The following is a 17866-nucleotide window of genomic DNA, read 5'->3' on the forward strand; positions in this document are numbered from 1 at the left end:
GAGATGACCCAAATAGATAAAATCATGAATGAAAATGGAATTATTACAACCAGTCCCTCAGAAACACAAGCAATTATCAGGGAATACTATGAAAAATTATATGCCAACAAACTGGATAACCTGGAAGAAATGGACAAATTCCTAAGCACCCACACACTTCCAAAACTCAAACAGGAGGAAATAGAAAACTTGAACAGACCCATAACCAGCAAAGAAATTGAATCGGTTATCAAAAATCTCCCAACAAATAAGAGTCCAGGACCAGATGGCTTCCCTGGGGAATTCTACCAGACATTTAAAGCAGAGATAATACCTATCCTTCTCAAGCTGTTCCAAAAAATAGAGAGGGAAGGAAAACTTCCAGACTCATTCTATGAAGTCAGCATTACTTTGATTCCCAAACCAGACAGAGACCTAGCAAAAAAAAAGAGAACTACAGGCCAATATCCCTGATGAATATGGATGCAAAAATTTTCAATAAGATAGTAGCAAATTGAATTCAACAGCATATAAAAAGAATTATTCACCATGATCAAGTGGGATTCATTCCTGGGCTGCAGGGCTGGTTCAACATTCGCAAATCAATGTGATACATCACATTAAGAAAAGAAAAGAACCATATGATCCTGTCAATCGATGCAGAAAAGGCATTTGACAAAATTCAGCATTCTTTCTTAATGAAAACCCTCAAAAAAAGGCGGGGTAGAAGGAATATACTTAAACACCATTAAAGCCACTTATGAAAAGCGCACACCTAATATCATCCTCAATGGGGAAAAACTGAGAGCTTCCCCCTGAGATCAGGAACACGACAGGGATGTCCACTCTCACCACTGTTGTTTAACATAGTGTTGGAAGTTCTAACATCAGCAATCAGACAACAAAAAGAAATCAAAGGCATCAAAATTGGCAAAGATGAAGTCAAGCTTTCACTTTTTGCAGATGAAATGATATTATACATGGAAAATCCAATAGACTCCACCAAAAGTCTGCTAGAACTGATAACATGGTTCCAGCAAAGTTGCAGCATACAAAATTAATGTACAGAAATCAGTTACATTCTTATACACTAACAATGAAGCAACAGAAAGACAAAGAAACTGATCCCATTCAAAATTGCACCAAGAAGCATAAAATACCGAGGAATAAACCTAACCAAAGATGTAAAAGATCTGTATGCTGAAAACTATAGAAAGCTTATGAAGGAAATTAAAGAAGATATAAAGAAATGGAAAAACATTTCGTGCTCATGGATTGGAAGAACAAATATTGTTAAAATGTCATTACTACCCAAAGCTATCTACACATTCAGTGCAATCCCAATCAAAATGGCACCAGCATTCTTCTCGAAGCTAGAACAAGCAATCCTAAAATTTGTATGGAACCACAAGAGACCCCAAATAGCCAAAGTAATATTGAAGAAGAGGACCAAAACAGGAGGCATCACAATCCCAGACTTTAGCCTCTACTATAAAGCTGTAATCATCAAGACAGCACGGTATTGGCACAAAAACAGACACATAGACCAATGGAATAGAATAGAGACTCCAGAACTGGAGAGCATGGCCAAAAGTATGGCAAACTCATCTTTGACAAAGCAGGAAAGAACATCCAGTGGAAAAAAGACAGTCTCTTTAACAAATGGTGCTGGGACAACTGGACAGCAACATGCAGAAGAATGAAACTAGACCACTTTCTTATACCACTCACAAAAATAAACTCAAAATGGGTAAAGGGCCTGAATGTGAGACTGGAAACCATCAAAACCCTAGAGGAGAAAGCAGGAAAAAACCTTTCTGACCTCAGCCGCAGCAGTTTCTTACTTGACCCATCTCCAAAAGCAAGGGAATTAAAAGCAAAAATGAACTATTGGGACCTCTTGAAGATAAAAAGCTTCTGCACTGCAAAGGAAACAATCAACAAAACTAAAAGGCAACCAACAGAATGGGAAAAGATGTTTGCAAATGACATATCATATAAAGGGTTAGTATCCAAAATCTATAAAGAACTCACCAAACTCCACACCCGAAAAAACAAATAATCCAATGAAGAAATGGGCAGAAAACATGAATAGACACTTCTCTAAAGAAGACATCCAGATGGCCAACAGGCACATGAAAAGATGCTCAACATCGCTCCTCATCAGGGAAATACAAATCAAAACCACACTGAGATACCACCTCACGCCAGTCAGAGTGGCTAAAATGAACAAATCAGGAGACTATAGATGCTGGAGAGGATGTGGAGAAACGGGAACCCTCTTGCACTGTTAGTGGGAATGCAAACTGGTGCAGCCACTCTGGAAAACAGTGTGGAGGTTCCTCAAAAAATTAAAAATAGATCTACCCTATGACCCAGCAATAGCACTGCTAGGAATTTACCCATGGGATACAGGAGTACTGATGCATAGGGGCACTTGTACCCCAATGTTTATAGCAGCACTTTCAACAATATCCAAATTATGGAAAGAGTGTAAATATCCATCAACTGATGAATGGATAAAGAAATTGTGGTTTATATACACAATGGAATACTACTTGTCAATGAGAATGAAATGTGGCCCTTTGTAGCAACGTGGATAGAAGTAGAGAGTGTTGTGCTAAGTGAAATAAGCCATACAGAGAAAGACAGATACCATATGTTTTCACTCTTATGTGGATCCTGAGAAACTTTACAGAAGACCGTGGGGGAGGGGAAGGAAAAAAAGAAGGGGGACAGAGGGAGCCAAATCATAAGAGACTCTTAAAAACTGAGAATAAATTGAGGGTTGATGGGGGGGAGGGTGGGAGGGAGGGGAAAGTGGGTGATGGGTATTGAGGAGGGCACCTGTTGGGATGAGCACTGGGTGTTGTATGGAAACCAATTTGACAATAAATTTCATAAAAATAAATAAATAATAAAAGCTAAAAAAAAAAAAAAAAAAAAAAAAGAATGAAAGAGGTCCCTGATGAACATGGATGCAAAAGCCCTCAAGAAGATATTAGCCAACCAGATCCAACAGTACATTAAAAAAAGTATTCACCATGACCAAGTGGGAATTATACCTGGGCTGCAGGGCTGGTTCAATATCCACAAAACAATTAACGTGATTCATCACATCAATAAAAGAAAGAACAAGAACCATATGATCCTCTCATTAGATGCAGAGAAAGCATTTGACAAAATACAGCATCCTTTCTTGATAAAAACCCTCAAGAAAGTAGGAATAGAAGGATCATACCTCGAGATCATAAAAGCCATGTATGAACGACCCAGCGCTAATATCATCCTCAATGGGGAAAAACTGAGAGCTTTCCCCTTACGGTCAGGAACAAGACAGGGATGTCCACTCTTGCCAGTGTTATTCAACATAGTGTTGGAAGTCTTAGCATCTGCAGTCAGACAACATAAAGAAATAAAAAGCATCCAAAACAGCGAGGAGGAGGTCAAACTTGCACTCTTCGCAGATGACATGATACTCTGTAGGAAAACCCTAAAGATTCCACCAAACAACTGCTAGAACTGATGCATGAATTCAGCAAAGTCGCAGGATATAAAATCAACGCACAGAAATCGGTTGCATTCCTATGCACCAACAATGCAGCAACAGAGAGAAATCAAGGAATTGATCCCATTTACAATTGCACCAAAAACCATAAAATACCTAGGAATAAATCTAACCAAAGAGGTGAAAAATCTATACACTAGAAACTATAAGAAGCTTGAAGACACAAAAAAATGGAAAAAGATTCCATGCTCCTGGATAGGAAGAACAAATATTGTTAAAATGTCAATATTACCCAAAGCAATCTACACATTCAATTGCAATCCCTATCAAAATAACACCAACATTCTTCACAGAGCTAGAACAAATAATCCTAAAATTTGTATGGAACCAGAAAAGATGATGAATAGCCAAAGCAATCTTGAAAAGGAAAACCAAAGCAGGAGGCATCACAATCCCAGACTTCAAGATAGACTACAAAGCTGTAATCTACTGGACAGTATGGTACTGGCACAAGAACAGACATTCAGATCAATGGAACAGAATAGAGAACCCAAAAATGGACCCACAAACGTATGGGTAACTAAACTTTGACAAAGCAGGAAAGAATATCCAATGGAATAAAGACGGTCTCTTCAGCAAGTGGTGCTGGGAAAACTGGATAGCAACATGCAGAAGAATGAACCTGGACCACTTTCTTACACCAGACACAAAACTAAACTCAAAATGAATGAAAGACCTAAGTGTAAGATGGGAAGCCATCAAAATCCTTGAGGAGAAAGCAGGCAGAAACCTCTTTGACCTTGGCCACAGCAACTTCTTACTCAACACGTCTCCAGAGGCAAGGGAAACAAAAGCAAAAATGAACTACTGGGACCTCATCAAAATAAAAACTTGCACAGCGAAGGAAATAATCAACAAAACTAAAAGGCAACCGACAGAATGGGAGAAGATATTTGCAAACGACGTATCAGATAAAGGGTTAGTATACAAAATCTGTAAAGAACTCATCAGTGTCAACACCCAAAAAACAAATAATCCAGTGAAGAAATGGGCAAAAGACATGAATAGATACTTATCTAAAGAAGACCTCCAGATGGCCAACAAGCACATGAAAAAATGCTCAACATCACTCATCATCAGGGAAATACAAATCAAAACCACAATGAGATACCACCTCACACCTGTCAGAATGGCTAACATCAACCACTCAGGCAACAACAGATGTTGGCGAGGATGTGGAGAAAGAGGATCTCTTTTGCATTGTTGGTGGGAATGCAAGCTGGTGCAGCCACTCTGGAAAACAGTATGGAGGTTCCTCAAAAATTAAAAATGGAACTACCCTACTAGCCAGCAATTGCACTACTAGGCATTTACCCAAAGGATATAGGTATGCTGTTTTGAAGGGGCACAAGCACCCCAATGTTTATAGCAGTACTATTAGCAACAGCCAAAGTATGGGAAGAGCCCAAATGTCCATCGATGGATGAATGGATAAAGAAGATGTGGTTGATGTATACAATGGAGTATTATTTAGCAATCAAAAAGAATGAAATCTTGTCATTTGCAACTACGTGGATGGAACTCAAGGGCATGATACTAAGTGAAATTAGTCAGAAAAAGACAAATATCATATGACTTGTATGAGGACTTTAAGAGACAAAACAGATGAACATAAGGGAAACAAAAATAATATAAAAACAGGGAGGGGGACAAAACATAAGAGACTCTTAAATATGGAAAACAGACAGGGTTACTGGAGGTGTTGTGGAAGGGGGGGATTAAGAACTCTACTCCTGAAATCATTATTGCACTATATACTAACTAATTTGGATGTAAATTAAAAAATAATAAATTTAATAAAAATTAAAAAAATTAAAAAATATTAGGTAACAAAATTTTTAAAAATAAGATAAAAATAAATGTTTGTGGACCTTACAACAGACCTTCAAAATGCATGAAGCAAAATCTGATAGAACTGCAAAGATACATTCACAATTATAATTGCAGATTTCCATGTGCTGCTCTCAATAATGAACAAGTTGAGAGAAATCAATAAGGATATAGAACATTTGAACAATACTATGAACCAACTTGACCTAATTGACATTTATATTACTCTTTACCAATCAGCAGTAGAATACACGTTCCTTTAACATGTACACAGAATATTTACCAAGATAGACCATATTCTGGGCCATAGAAGAAATCTCAATAAATTTTCAAAATTTAGTTCATAAACTGAATCATCACAGAATAAAGGATTTCTTTGACTTTAATGAGATTAAATTAGAAATCATGAAAGATCTTTGAAAATTCTCCAAATATTTGATAACTAGCACTTTTATATTTTTTTTAAAATTTTTTAACGTTTATTTATTTTTGAGACAGAGAGAGACAGAGCATGAATGGGGGAGGGTCAGAGAGAGGGAGACACAGAATCTGAAACAGGCTCCAGGCTCTGAGCCGTCAGCACAGAGCCCGACGCGGGGCTCGAACTCACGGACCGTGAGATCATGACCTGAGCCGAAGTCGGCCGCTTAACCGACTGAGCCACCCAGGCGCCCCGATAACTAGCACTTTTAAATAACCCATGAGTCAGAGAAGAAATCAAAAGGAAAATTAAGAATTATCTTGAACTGAATGAGAACATGTCAAAGTTTGTGGGATGCTGCTAAAACTGTATTTAATAAGAGAGTTTGGAAAGTTTACAGATGACATGATCAGAATACAAAAATCAATTCTCCTTCCATATACCAGCAACAGAAATTGGAAATTGAATGCCATTTGTAATACCACTCAAAAATATTAAATACTTAGAGATGAATCTGACAAAGGTGTGCAAGACCTATACACTAAAAACAGCAAAACGTTGCTGAGAGACATGAAATAAGATTTATATAAATGGAGAGAGAGGTCTTTATGAGTGGGAGAACTTGAAATTGTTACGATGTCAATTCTATGTTAGCTTTGACTTGTAGAACCATAGTAATGTTCAAATACTCTCCCTCTAAGAAATAATGAATTAAAATCAACCTGTAACTGTGGGAAAGAAACTCAGAATAAAGTAATAGACAGTAGCAAATGAACTAAACTGTATTATAACCACATCAAAGAGGATGAAGGAAGAACAGAAAGAGAGCTAACCTAAGTAACCCTGGAAAACAGTATTTTAATTGGATACCATATGACTAACGACAAAAAGAACTATGCACAAATACTGTACTCTCTTTAGTAAATTTGTTTCTCAGTGCAATATAGGTTGGCCGTTCCGTTAAAGTTACAAAGGAAAGAGGGAAGGTTAGAATGAACCTTGTGGTTAGAACCCATTATCTATATGATTACATAGTTTTTAGCATAAATAGATAAATATAGAAAGAAATAGAAGTGTGTATGCGTGGATTAGTATACAGAGTTCCCCCTTTATATGCAGTTTCATTTATTCAGTTATTGAGGTAACTGCAGTCTAGAAGCAGATGATCCTCCTGACATAATGTCAGTTGGTGAGTAGTGGCCCAAGGCTACGTCACAATGCCTAAGTTAATCACCTCATTTCATCTCACCGTGAGGCATTTTATCATCTCATATCACAAGTAAAAAGGTGAGTAGAGTAGTACAATGAGATATTTTGAGAGAGAAATCATATTCACATAACTTTTATTGCAGTATATTGTTATAATTATTTCATTATTGTTGTTAACCTCTTACTGGGCCTAATTTATAAATTAAACTTTATCATATGTATAGGAAAAAACATAGTATATATAGGGTTCACTACTGTTTGTAATTTCAGGCAGCCCCTGGGAGTCTTGGAACATCTCCCCAGCAGATAAGGGGAGGACTGCTGTACATACATATATTCTTAGTTCTTCCTGCTAAGAGGGTCCAGGAGCAGTGACATCCTAGAAGTAATGAGCACATCTAGCACCCAGATTTCTACATGGTTTTTAAATACCATTTCCCAATAAAGGACCCAGGGCTATTTGGGGAAAAGGGTTGATTCCAGGATTGTAACAAGGAAAATATAATATGAGCCTGGACCATGTTGTGATACCAGAAAGTATAAAAGTGCTTGCAAAAGGATGGGGCATGTCCTGATTGAGTTCCCAGTGGCCACAGCAATATCAATTTGAGCAACAAAATAAATAATTATAGTGTTGGATTGTAACCCATAGAATAAATACCCATGAATCTATACTGATATGAACTGAACAAATAAATATGTGGGAGAGGAGGGATAGCTCTTCCTTACAAAAGAATTCTAGTTAATAAATGTACAAAGAATGAGGAAAATACAAAATAAACACCACAGTATAAATGTCATAGGTTCTACAAATGACTGCTAATATGACTGGGCAAAAATTTGCAGAGAAACAGGATATTAGCAGAGTCTCCAAGTATCTCCCCCTACAAGATTTATTAACTATTGAGGGAAAATAAGATAGCAAACCCAGCAGTCACCATTTCAGCCAAATGTGATCAACATTAACTCTACAAGATATAAGACATATCTACATCATACTCTCATATGACTGAAAAGGACACAATACCACGTCTGTCATATACCTGCTGAAAATGTGTAATCTTAATCTAATCATGAGAAAACATCAGACAAAACCATGTTGAGAGACATTCTACAGAATAATTGACCAGGACTCATTAAGAATGTCAAAATCATAAAATACAAGACTGAGGAACTGTCAGAGTTCCATGAGACAATGAGACACAAGAACTAAACTAGGATCCTGGAACAGAAAAAAACACTAAGGGAAAAGCTGGTAAAATTTGAATAATGTCTGTAGTGTAGTATTGTATCGATGTTCATTTCCTAGTTTTGATCATTATACTATGGTTTGTAAGTTGTTGCCATTATGGAAAGCTGGGAGAAGGGCATAGAAATCTCTAATATTTTTGTAACTTTTCCCTTGTTCTAAAATTATTTCCAAATAAAAAGTTAAATAGTAAGGTCCATTGCTTTGAGACTGTGTTGGTAGGTATGTATAGCTAACCATTCTGAAGAATCGAAGAAAAGAGATAATAATTGATGTCTGTCCATTTATAACCAATTAATAGATTATATCTATGTTGGCATTGCTGTTGCCTCTGGTTATTAAATTAACAATAATCATCTCCAATAGGTTTTCCAGGTTTATTCAAAGTGCTTTAAAATCTAATTAGAAAATAAAAATGGTTGGGTCGCCTGGGTGACTCAGTCGGTTAAGTGTCCAACTTCAACTCAGGTCATGATCTCGCAGTTCATGAGTCCGGGCCCTACATCAAACTCTGTGCTGACAGCCCAGAGCCTGGAGCCTCCTTCAGATTCTGTGTCTCCCTCTCTCTCTCTGCCCCTCCCCCGCTCATGCTCTGTCTCTCACTCAAAAATAAACAAACATTAAAAAGAAAAAAGAAAAGAAAAATGGTATTTCAGGGTTTTAAAATTCTAATAGTCTTCCATGAGAAAAAGCAGATTTTAAAATAAAACTATAATCCTAAATTAAAAATAGATTTGTCCACACAGTTATTCTGATGGACATTAGCTGACCCATACAATTTAACATAGATTTCAAACTACTTGGCTACATGGCTATTTTTTTTTTCTCAGATATTTCCCATGTCATTATAGTTGGCTTGTGTCTTGTCACTTGTGTGTGTAAATTTCTCTTAACCACCCCTACCCCAGAATCTGTGTGGTGAATTTCCCTGACATGCCTTGACATGTTAGAATTACATATCTCTAAGATATTTGATTCACAAACCACCAAATATAGTTAAATTACAATTTTAATGTTTTATTGAAGTATACTAGCATATCAAAAAGCACACATAAGTATGCTTGTAATAAAATTTGTATGTAATAAAGTGTTAAATTTTAAGTGCATTGTTCAGTATTCCAAAAATAGCAGGTTTGCTCAACTGGCTACTTACTCTACAGGAAGGAAAAATTCTGTTGGCGTTTAGTTTTTTTTTGTTTTTTGGTGTGTTTGTTAATTTGGTTTTGGTTTTAATCTTCTTTAGGATGTGGTAGATACACACCCTGGCCTCACGTTCCTGAAAGATGCTCCAGAATTCCACTCTCGCTACATCACCACGGTAGGCTGGGTCCACTTTTGTCTCAATATAACTCTCCAAGTTTCCTTTTTATCACTGTCTACTATTCAGGCTTTCAGATCTTTATGCAAAATAACATGGACTATAATGATTATTTTAAGTGGAAGGAAGGTACAGTAAAATTGGATTCATGATTTATGTCTATTTTCCTTCTTATAAGTACTAAGTGCTTAAGAGGTCTCTTGTCTACAAAATTAGAGTAATATATTCATCCTGTCTGGTCTTGTGAGGTACCTTTTTGCTTTGTTATTGATATTGACATTTAGCATTTGCAAATAATACTGAAAAGAAATTTCATAACCCTTTCCCAGAAAAAGATATGTCTTTCCCAGAAAAAGATGTGTCTCAAAGTTAGAACCGGAAATGATAATGAGAAATAGCTACATGTAATTAGAAAACAAATCATATAAGAATTTAACAGAACATGCTGACTAGTCATAGGCAAGGCATGAATTATGAGTCAGAGCACACAGGCCTGGAGTGCACATTGCAACCACATCGGCATCTTTGCCCAAGCTCCCAGATTATCTTTAGAGGAATTCCAAAGATGAGCCCCAGGACAAACCCCTCTGACATAGCCACACTCAAGCGAGATAGCCCTTGTATCTGGCTTACATCTTCAAATAATATTACAAGGCAGTCACCTCTGAGGAGAACCTTCTCAGGGTACTTTTTGTTGACCATGAATATCTTGGGTTCTGTCAAGCTACAGAATACTACCATTTTTCTCCTTTAGGAACTTCATTCTTGGCTTTTACATTGGCTCTCTTCTGTTGTGAAACTTTGTAAGTCTTTCTTTGAGCCAGAAGGTGTCACTGTCTTCTAAGACTGTCTCAAGTTATTTTTGACTGTTAACCACACCACTGTACTAACTTCCTGCCACCACAGTCGCCCTGGTACAGTCACCCTTGTTTCTCACTTGGATTACTTCTAATTGGCCTTCCTGCTTATACCTTCGTTGCCCTAAAGTGTAGTCCCACAAAGCAGAGTAATTCTTTGAAAATGTAAGATCATGTCACTCCTCTGTTCAAACCCTCCAGTGGTTTCCATCTCAGAGTAAAAGCCAACGTTCTTCCTTGCCAAGACTCTCCCTAATACCCCCCCCCAACCCCTGCCACACACACACACACACACACACACACACACCCTTACAACATATGTAATCTCATCTCTCCTATTACCCTGCCCCTCCTTTACTGTGCTTTGGCCATAGTGGTGTCCTGGAACAAACCAACTGCACTGCCTCAGGTGCTTTTTCTTACTCTTTCCTCTGCCTGAAATAGTCTTCCTACAGATTTCTGCATGACTTTGCTCCTTTACTTCATGCAGCTATATGCTCAGATATTCCCTTATTAGTGAGGCCTTTTCTTCTTCACCCTTCTTCTCCCTCTGCCCCCGCCCCTATACTCTCTCTCTATTCATTTGTTCTGCTTTATTTTTCTTCTTAGCTCATATATCATCTGATATTTAAATTTTAAATTCTCCTTCTCTGTCGTAGAAACTCCATTAGAGCAGGGAATTTGTCTATATCTTTCACTGCAGAATCTCCAATACCTAGAATAAGGACTAGCACATATTAGATACACAGTATTTATTGAGTGAATAAATGAAATTATATATGCTTAAGAATTCTACACATTAACTCTGGCTTCAATCCCGTAGGGAATTATTGGTTCTGATTGTTGATTGTTCTATAAATCCAGGGCATATTAATAGCATAATTTAAAATCTTAAGTGCTGGAAAAGATCTTAGAGATAATCCAGCTCAACCTTCTACCAATTCAGAAAATTCTGTCTACAGAAGAACTCTTTATTGGAATTTATTCTTAGAAAAGATGTTTAAATAATAGAATTGTAAAATAGAGATAAATTTTCTTTCCCTACACCTTCTATTTGTTGAAGTATGATCCTTGGACCCATGATGGTCTGTGGTCATCTAGCAAGTGGTCTCCAGGAAGTTTTATAATTTCAGAATAAAAAGCCACGAAACAGTTTTGTTCACATATAATTCATATTTTCCTAGAAATTCTGTCATGTTAATCATTGAACAAAGAGAACTAAATTGGTCACTTAACAGAATACAATTAATTATCTCTGCTCACACATTTTCATGGCATTTGCATATTATTTATATCTTTAAAATTTATACTCTGTTATTATTATGCTTCTTTATCCCCAATTCACAAAACTAAATCCATCATTACTCAGAAATACTGGGGCGCCTGGATGGCTCAGTTGATTCGGCTGTGCTGACAGCTCAGAGCCTGGAGCCTGCTTCAGATTCTTTGTTTCTGTCTCTCTCTCTCTCTGCCCCTCCCCTGCTCACGCTCTGTCTCTCTCTGACAAAAAATAAATTTAAAAAATAAAGAATTAAAAAAAAAAATTACAAAAGTCTAAAACAATTGTGATGAAATAATGATAACAGGGTGATTCAAAACAGCATCATATCATAAATAGTAAACAAGATCCAACTGAGACTGTAGAATATGAATCTCTGTGTACTAAGATAAGTGCATCTATTATGATAACTTCATAGTGCCATCTAAAAAAGGAAAATGCAGGGCGCCTGGGTAGTTTAGAGCCCTGCTACAGGCTCTGCACTGACAGTGTGGAGCCTGCTTGGGATTCCCTCCCTCCCTATCTCTCTCTCTCTCTCTCTCTCTCTGCCTCTCTGCTCTTCCCCACTCATGCTCACTCGCTCGCTCTCTCTCAAAATAAATAAACATTTTTAAAAATTAAATAAAGAAAGAAAATGCATGTAAAATGTATCACATGAATATCTGGAAACAGAATTTTATTAAAGGACTGGTTATCTATTCTCCCCAGTGCCTTTTCTATTGGGAAATCTGGTCAAATAATGGCATGAAGTCATTGGAACTTAAGCATTACTTCAGAGTACAGTGAGTTTTTCTAGAAGAAATGCAAAATAGGTTTTCTAGTATGAAATTAATGAAATGTTGTTAACGGCATAAAAGTGAATGAGAGAGGCATCATTCTCCATCCTGCTCGTAGCAAAAACTGATCAGATCATGCTATTTCTAAGATACTAGGAAGATCAAGCTTGAAATTTAAGACATATCTCAGAAAAATCTAAATTAATTTATTGAATGTTATATAATCTCAGTGCCATATGATGTAGAACAATTAGTATATTCTTTTGTTTGCGTGTCAGAATTATTCAGTTATTTTACTTTGTTTAGTTGGAAGAAACTGACACAAAGTATGACTCAAATATTAGCTTATGTGTGGCACTCATATGATGAAGAAAAATTGGTCAACTTTTTATTTCTATTTATCACTAAAAACCTGTGCTATAGGAAAAGACTTTTCATTTGTTTAGTTAATTATTTTGCCAGCTGTTTTTAGACGGAAGGAGAGAGCACCAACTATGCATACAGCAAAAAGAACATCACTACTCAAGAGAATGCACCCAAAATTACTCCGTATTCTTCTTTATTTCCAGAGACAAGTTAGCATTTGAAAAATAAGTCTCTTGAAAGTGAATGGAAATGAAAATTGGAAATACTAGCAACTTACAGTCTTGAGTTTGCAGTTTCACATGCCATGCAAAGAAATTGCCAGTGAATAAAAGATACTGCTTATCCTAACTGGCATATGCTGACTTCTGAGGGAAGAGGTGCTCATAGGAGTTTTTAAAATAAGCAGTGAGAGGGGCGCCTGGGTGGCGCAGTCGGTTAAACGTCCGACTTCAGCCAGGTCACGATCTCGCGGTCCGTGAGTTCGAGCCCCGCGTCAGGCTCTGGGCTGATGGCTCAGATCCTGGAGCCTGTTTCCGATTCTGTGTCTCCCTCTCTCTCTGCCCCTCCCCCGTTCATGCTCTGTCTTTCTCTGTCCCAAAAATAAATAAACGTTGAAAAATAAGCAATGAGATTGAAAATACTTCTTTGTGATATTGGTGCTGGCAGCAAAGACATTCTCTGGCTTCCTCTGATGATGTCTTAGCGATGTATTCAATGTCTTGATTGGCCTGAAGCCATCACTTCAGACCAAAATGCCAGGATTTTAATTGCTGAGGACAATGTACTGATATTTCCTAAGATGACTAAATTGTGGTGGAGACTGCTGATTACTAACAGCTTGCCTCTTTCCCCTTGAGAACTTCTCCTCTTGACAGAGAAAGGAAGAAATGTGTATTAGATTTTTTTTAAGTACACATTCTGCAGAAGACCATGAAGAAATACTTTTCAGAGCCGTATTAACCAGAGTGGATTAAGAATCTTTTCACCACTTCCTGTCGGGTAGAAGAATCATGCTTCCAGCATTTGAGTCTGTTCATCTGCATTTAGGTTACCTACAATGAGCAATCTCTAATTTCTTTGTCTTCATCCAATCCACTTGTCAAAACCTGTCTGATAGAGCCACCACACACTTACTTGCATTCCTGGTGACCTATACTTGTAAATTAGAGGTTTCCAGCTCAATAGATACAAAGCAAAAGAAAGGAAACTGATTTAAGAGTCAAACTATCAAGTTAACTGGAGATCCCTTGGTAAAAAAAAATTTGTCGAATTTCATTCCGCTCACTGCTAATAAACAATTATTTTTACTATTATTAATTTTTAAATTTTGTTTACTATTTTTAAAGTTGGGATTCATTTATTTTTTATTTACCTAAGAGTTGTAGAACAAAATTAGGGGGAAGAAAAAGGGTAATTGATGTAGAACCAAGCAGCTACATGTTCTCACCACTAGATGGTATCCTTACCTAAATAAGCTAAAATGCTGAATCAGTAATGTGGAAACCAATAAACGTGCTGATGAAGTGGGGCAACTGAATAAAGAGATTTAGACTATGGAAAAGGAATACATTTTTTAATATTATTAGATAAGTTAGGGGCTAAAAATAGGAAATGCTTAACAGTCAAAACATTAATTTTAAAAATTCTTTAAAAAATGAATAATAAGCAAAAATAAATACAGGTCAAAACTTTATGATTTTAAGTGTAACACAGTACATCCCAAAATAATATATTTGAAGAGTATATAAATACAAAATACTGGTAGGAAACTCAAACGTTAAGAAAATTTATAATCAAAATCAAATAATAAGGATAAAAATATAATCAACACATAAAACTTTGGTGTAATATGTATGGAAATTGACTTTTACTTGAGAGAGGAGTCATGGAACTATGATAAATGGTATTCTTAATGTTTATTTTCATATATATAATTTCTGTGCTAAAAAGCCTCCATCTTTTTTATATGAACTTTTGCCAAGCTAGTGTTAAGAATGCATTGTTGAGTAAGCCACATTTTCTGCCCTGAAGCACCTCAAGTCCGATTCTGAATGATTGGAGCCAATAGAGAAATTACATACCAGCTAGTCCTAGCTTGAATCTAATGCAGGAATCCTGTTTTAAATAATTGTGGTGAGAAGAAACCTTACTACTTTATACAACCCATTGCTTCATAGGGCTAATTTTAGGAAATTCTTGCTTATTTTAAAGCATTTTAGTATAAGGAGTATCCAGTAGTTTTAGTTGTGCTTCTGGTGCAACACAGAGACAAATCTCCCACCTGATAGTCAGCCATTCAGATCATGGTCACAGGTACACTCTAGTCTTACTTTTTCCTCCAGAGTAAAAATTACTAAATTAATAGTATCCTTTACAATAATTTTGAATATAGTTACCCTTCTCTGTTTTATGTTTTCTGTACACTTTATATGCCATCTATCTATCTGTAAGTCACAAACAACAGTACGGATTTATATGAAATACTAATTAGAGACCTTTCTTGGGTTGGCATCCATCTGCTACTTACAATGCTGACTAGAGTTATTCAACTAGCTACAAATCCAACCCATATGTCTTTATCACAGGTACAATATGAAAGTCTTTGTTACACAACTCTCAAACCTCATTAATTTATCAAGCAGTTTTCTAAGGAAGACATACAGATGGCCAACAGGTACATGAAAAGGTGCTCAACAGCACTAATCATCAGGGAAATGCAAATCAAAACCACAATGAGATGTCACCTCACACCTGTTAGAATGACTAATAACAAAAAGACAGGAAAATAACAAGTGTTGGCAAGGATGTAGAAAAAAAGGAACCCTTGTGCACTGTTGGTGTGGATGTAAATTTGTTCACCCACTATGGAAGACTGTATGAGATTCTTCAAAAAATTAAAAATACAACCACTGTATGATCCAGCAATTTTACTGCAGGGTATTTATCTGAAGAAAAAAAGATACCAACTCAAAAAGATAAATGCACCCCATGTTCATTGCAACATTATTTACAGTAGCCACAATATGGAAACAACCTAAGTGTTCCTCAGTGGATGGATAAAGAAGATGAGGTATATACATACAGTTGACCCTTGAACAACATGGGTTTGAACGGCATGGGTCCATTTATATGCAGATTTTCTTTATAGCACTGTAAATATATTTTCTCTTTCTTATGATTTTCTTAATATTTTCTCTAGCTTTATTGTAAGAATACAGTTATACAGTACATATACCATGTACAGAATATATGTTAATCAGCTGTTTTTGTTATTTGTAAGGCTTCTAGTCAACAGTAAGCTATTAGTAGTTAAGTTTTGGGGGAGTCAAAAGGTATATGTGGAATTTCAACTGCACACATGGCCAGGGTTGGCACCCTTAACTCATGAAATCTTGCCATCTGCAACAACACAGATCAACTCTGAAAATATTACGCTAAGTGAAATAAGTCAGTCAGAGACAGATACTGTATGATCTCTCTTATATGTGGAATCCAAAAAAACACACAAAAAAAAACAAAGTTAAGCTCATAGATATAGAAAACAGATTGGTGGTTTCCAAAGGCAGGGGGTAGGTGGGGCAAAATGGGTGAAGAGGGAGTTAAAAGGTACAAACTTCCAGTTATAGAGTAAATAAGTCATGGGAATATAAAGTACAGCATGATGACTATAGTTAATACTGTATATACTATATATAGTTAATAATATGCAGCACAAAAATACAAATATATTGCATATTTGAAAGTTGCTAAGAGAGTAAAGAGTTCTTATCACAAGAAAAAAATTCTGTAACTATATATGGTGATCATTTTGCAGTATATAAATATATGTAATCATGTATACCTGAAACTAATGTATGTCAATTATTCCTCAAATAAAAAATGTATCAAGCAACTATTAGCTATCTGATATATGCAAAGCACCATTATCAGGCACTGGGATGCAAGTCAAGAAAGACCTGGTACTTTGGAGTTTGGAGGTGATGATAGGTGTCTGACCACACCAGTGTGTTTAGAATATAACCACAGGAAGAACGGAAGGAGACTCGCATGACAATTGGAGCACAGAAGACAGAGCTCTCTCTACCCTAGTCCCTGTTTTAGGGCTTCCTGTGGAGTTGGCAAGTTGAGCTAGATTTTGAAGGGTCAGGAGTTAGCACTGATAGCAGGAGTAGGATAAGGAAAGCTGGGCAACAGAAATTTGGGCCTTCATTCTGAGGCTGGTATTTCCCTGCTCTGTTCGAGAATCACTGTCTTTGCTAAAGAATCCAGAAGGGGAATGGTGGTGTAGTCCCCCATTACGCCTATTTGTGTAGATGTCCAAATGTCTTCCCTTTTTTGTTCTTCTTGCACCAAATAACTTTTAAAAAGGATCTAATCTTTTCCATGATAAAACCGCCAATGATACAGGATTTCTGTTTTATTTGACAATCAAAATCAAAGGCAAAGTGTCAAAAACTATTCAAGTTGCTCTTGCTGCCTTTTTTTTTTTTTGAGAAAAGAAAAAAAAACAAAAAAGTAAAAAAAAAAAAAAGTCAAAGGGAAATTAAATGGGTGGGCATAACCCCAGGTAAAATTGTTAGGAATACACTGTGGCCTCCTCCCTCCAGGATGGCAGCTTTGTCTTCCTTCTCCAGTACTCTCCTGTACCACAACACACACGTTGTCAATCTCAAACACATTTGCAGTCCATTCCCTCCTCTCTCGTCCTGTCCACGGTCTTCTCCAGAGCTTCCCATCTGTTGTTAAGCTCTTTTAAAACCCTAGCTAATAACAGAATTGTTCATGGCCAAGCATGGACTTGGTAGGAGATATCCCAGATGTATTTGAGTTTCCAGAGAGAGGCTGGAAGACTGGAAGTCTTTAAGATTCTAGTGAATAAGGCTAAAATAACTAGAATAATGCCCTCTTGAATCAGACTATGTTGGGAGCCATTCTTCTGACCCACCAATTGTTAAGCCAACCCAGTGTGTATTTCCTACCTCATTTACCTTCCCAAAACATCCAGCCCAGTAAG

General features: G+C 36.7%; 1 protein-coding gene across 4 annotated transcripts in view; it reads left to right on the forward strand.

Moving 5' to 3' along the window:
- PPP2R3A (protein phosphatase 2 regulatory subunit B''alpha) overlaps nt 1-17866 on the forward strand; it is a 218689-nt gene that overhangs the window by 128544 nt on the left and 72279 nt on the right. For all 4 annotated transcript variants that reach the window (XM_086674343.1, XM_086674345.1, XM_086674344.1 and 1 more), the window contains one exon: nt 9500-9574. In XM_086674343.1, coding sequence (XP_086530469.1) covers nt 9500-9574 — 75 coding nt within the window. The remainder of the gene's footprint in view (nt 1-9499; nt 9575-17866) is intronic.

Source organism: Puma concolor, chromosome C2 (genome assembly GCF_028749965.1).
Source record: "Puma concolor isolate L17-30 chromosome C2, mPumCon1.1.hap2, whole genome shotgun sequence".
Taxonomy (NCBI): domain Eukaryota; kingdom Metazoa; phylum Chordata; class Mammalia; order Carnivora; family Felidae; genus Puma; species Puma concolor.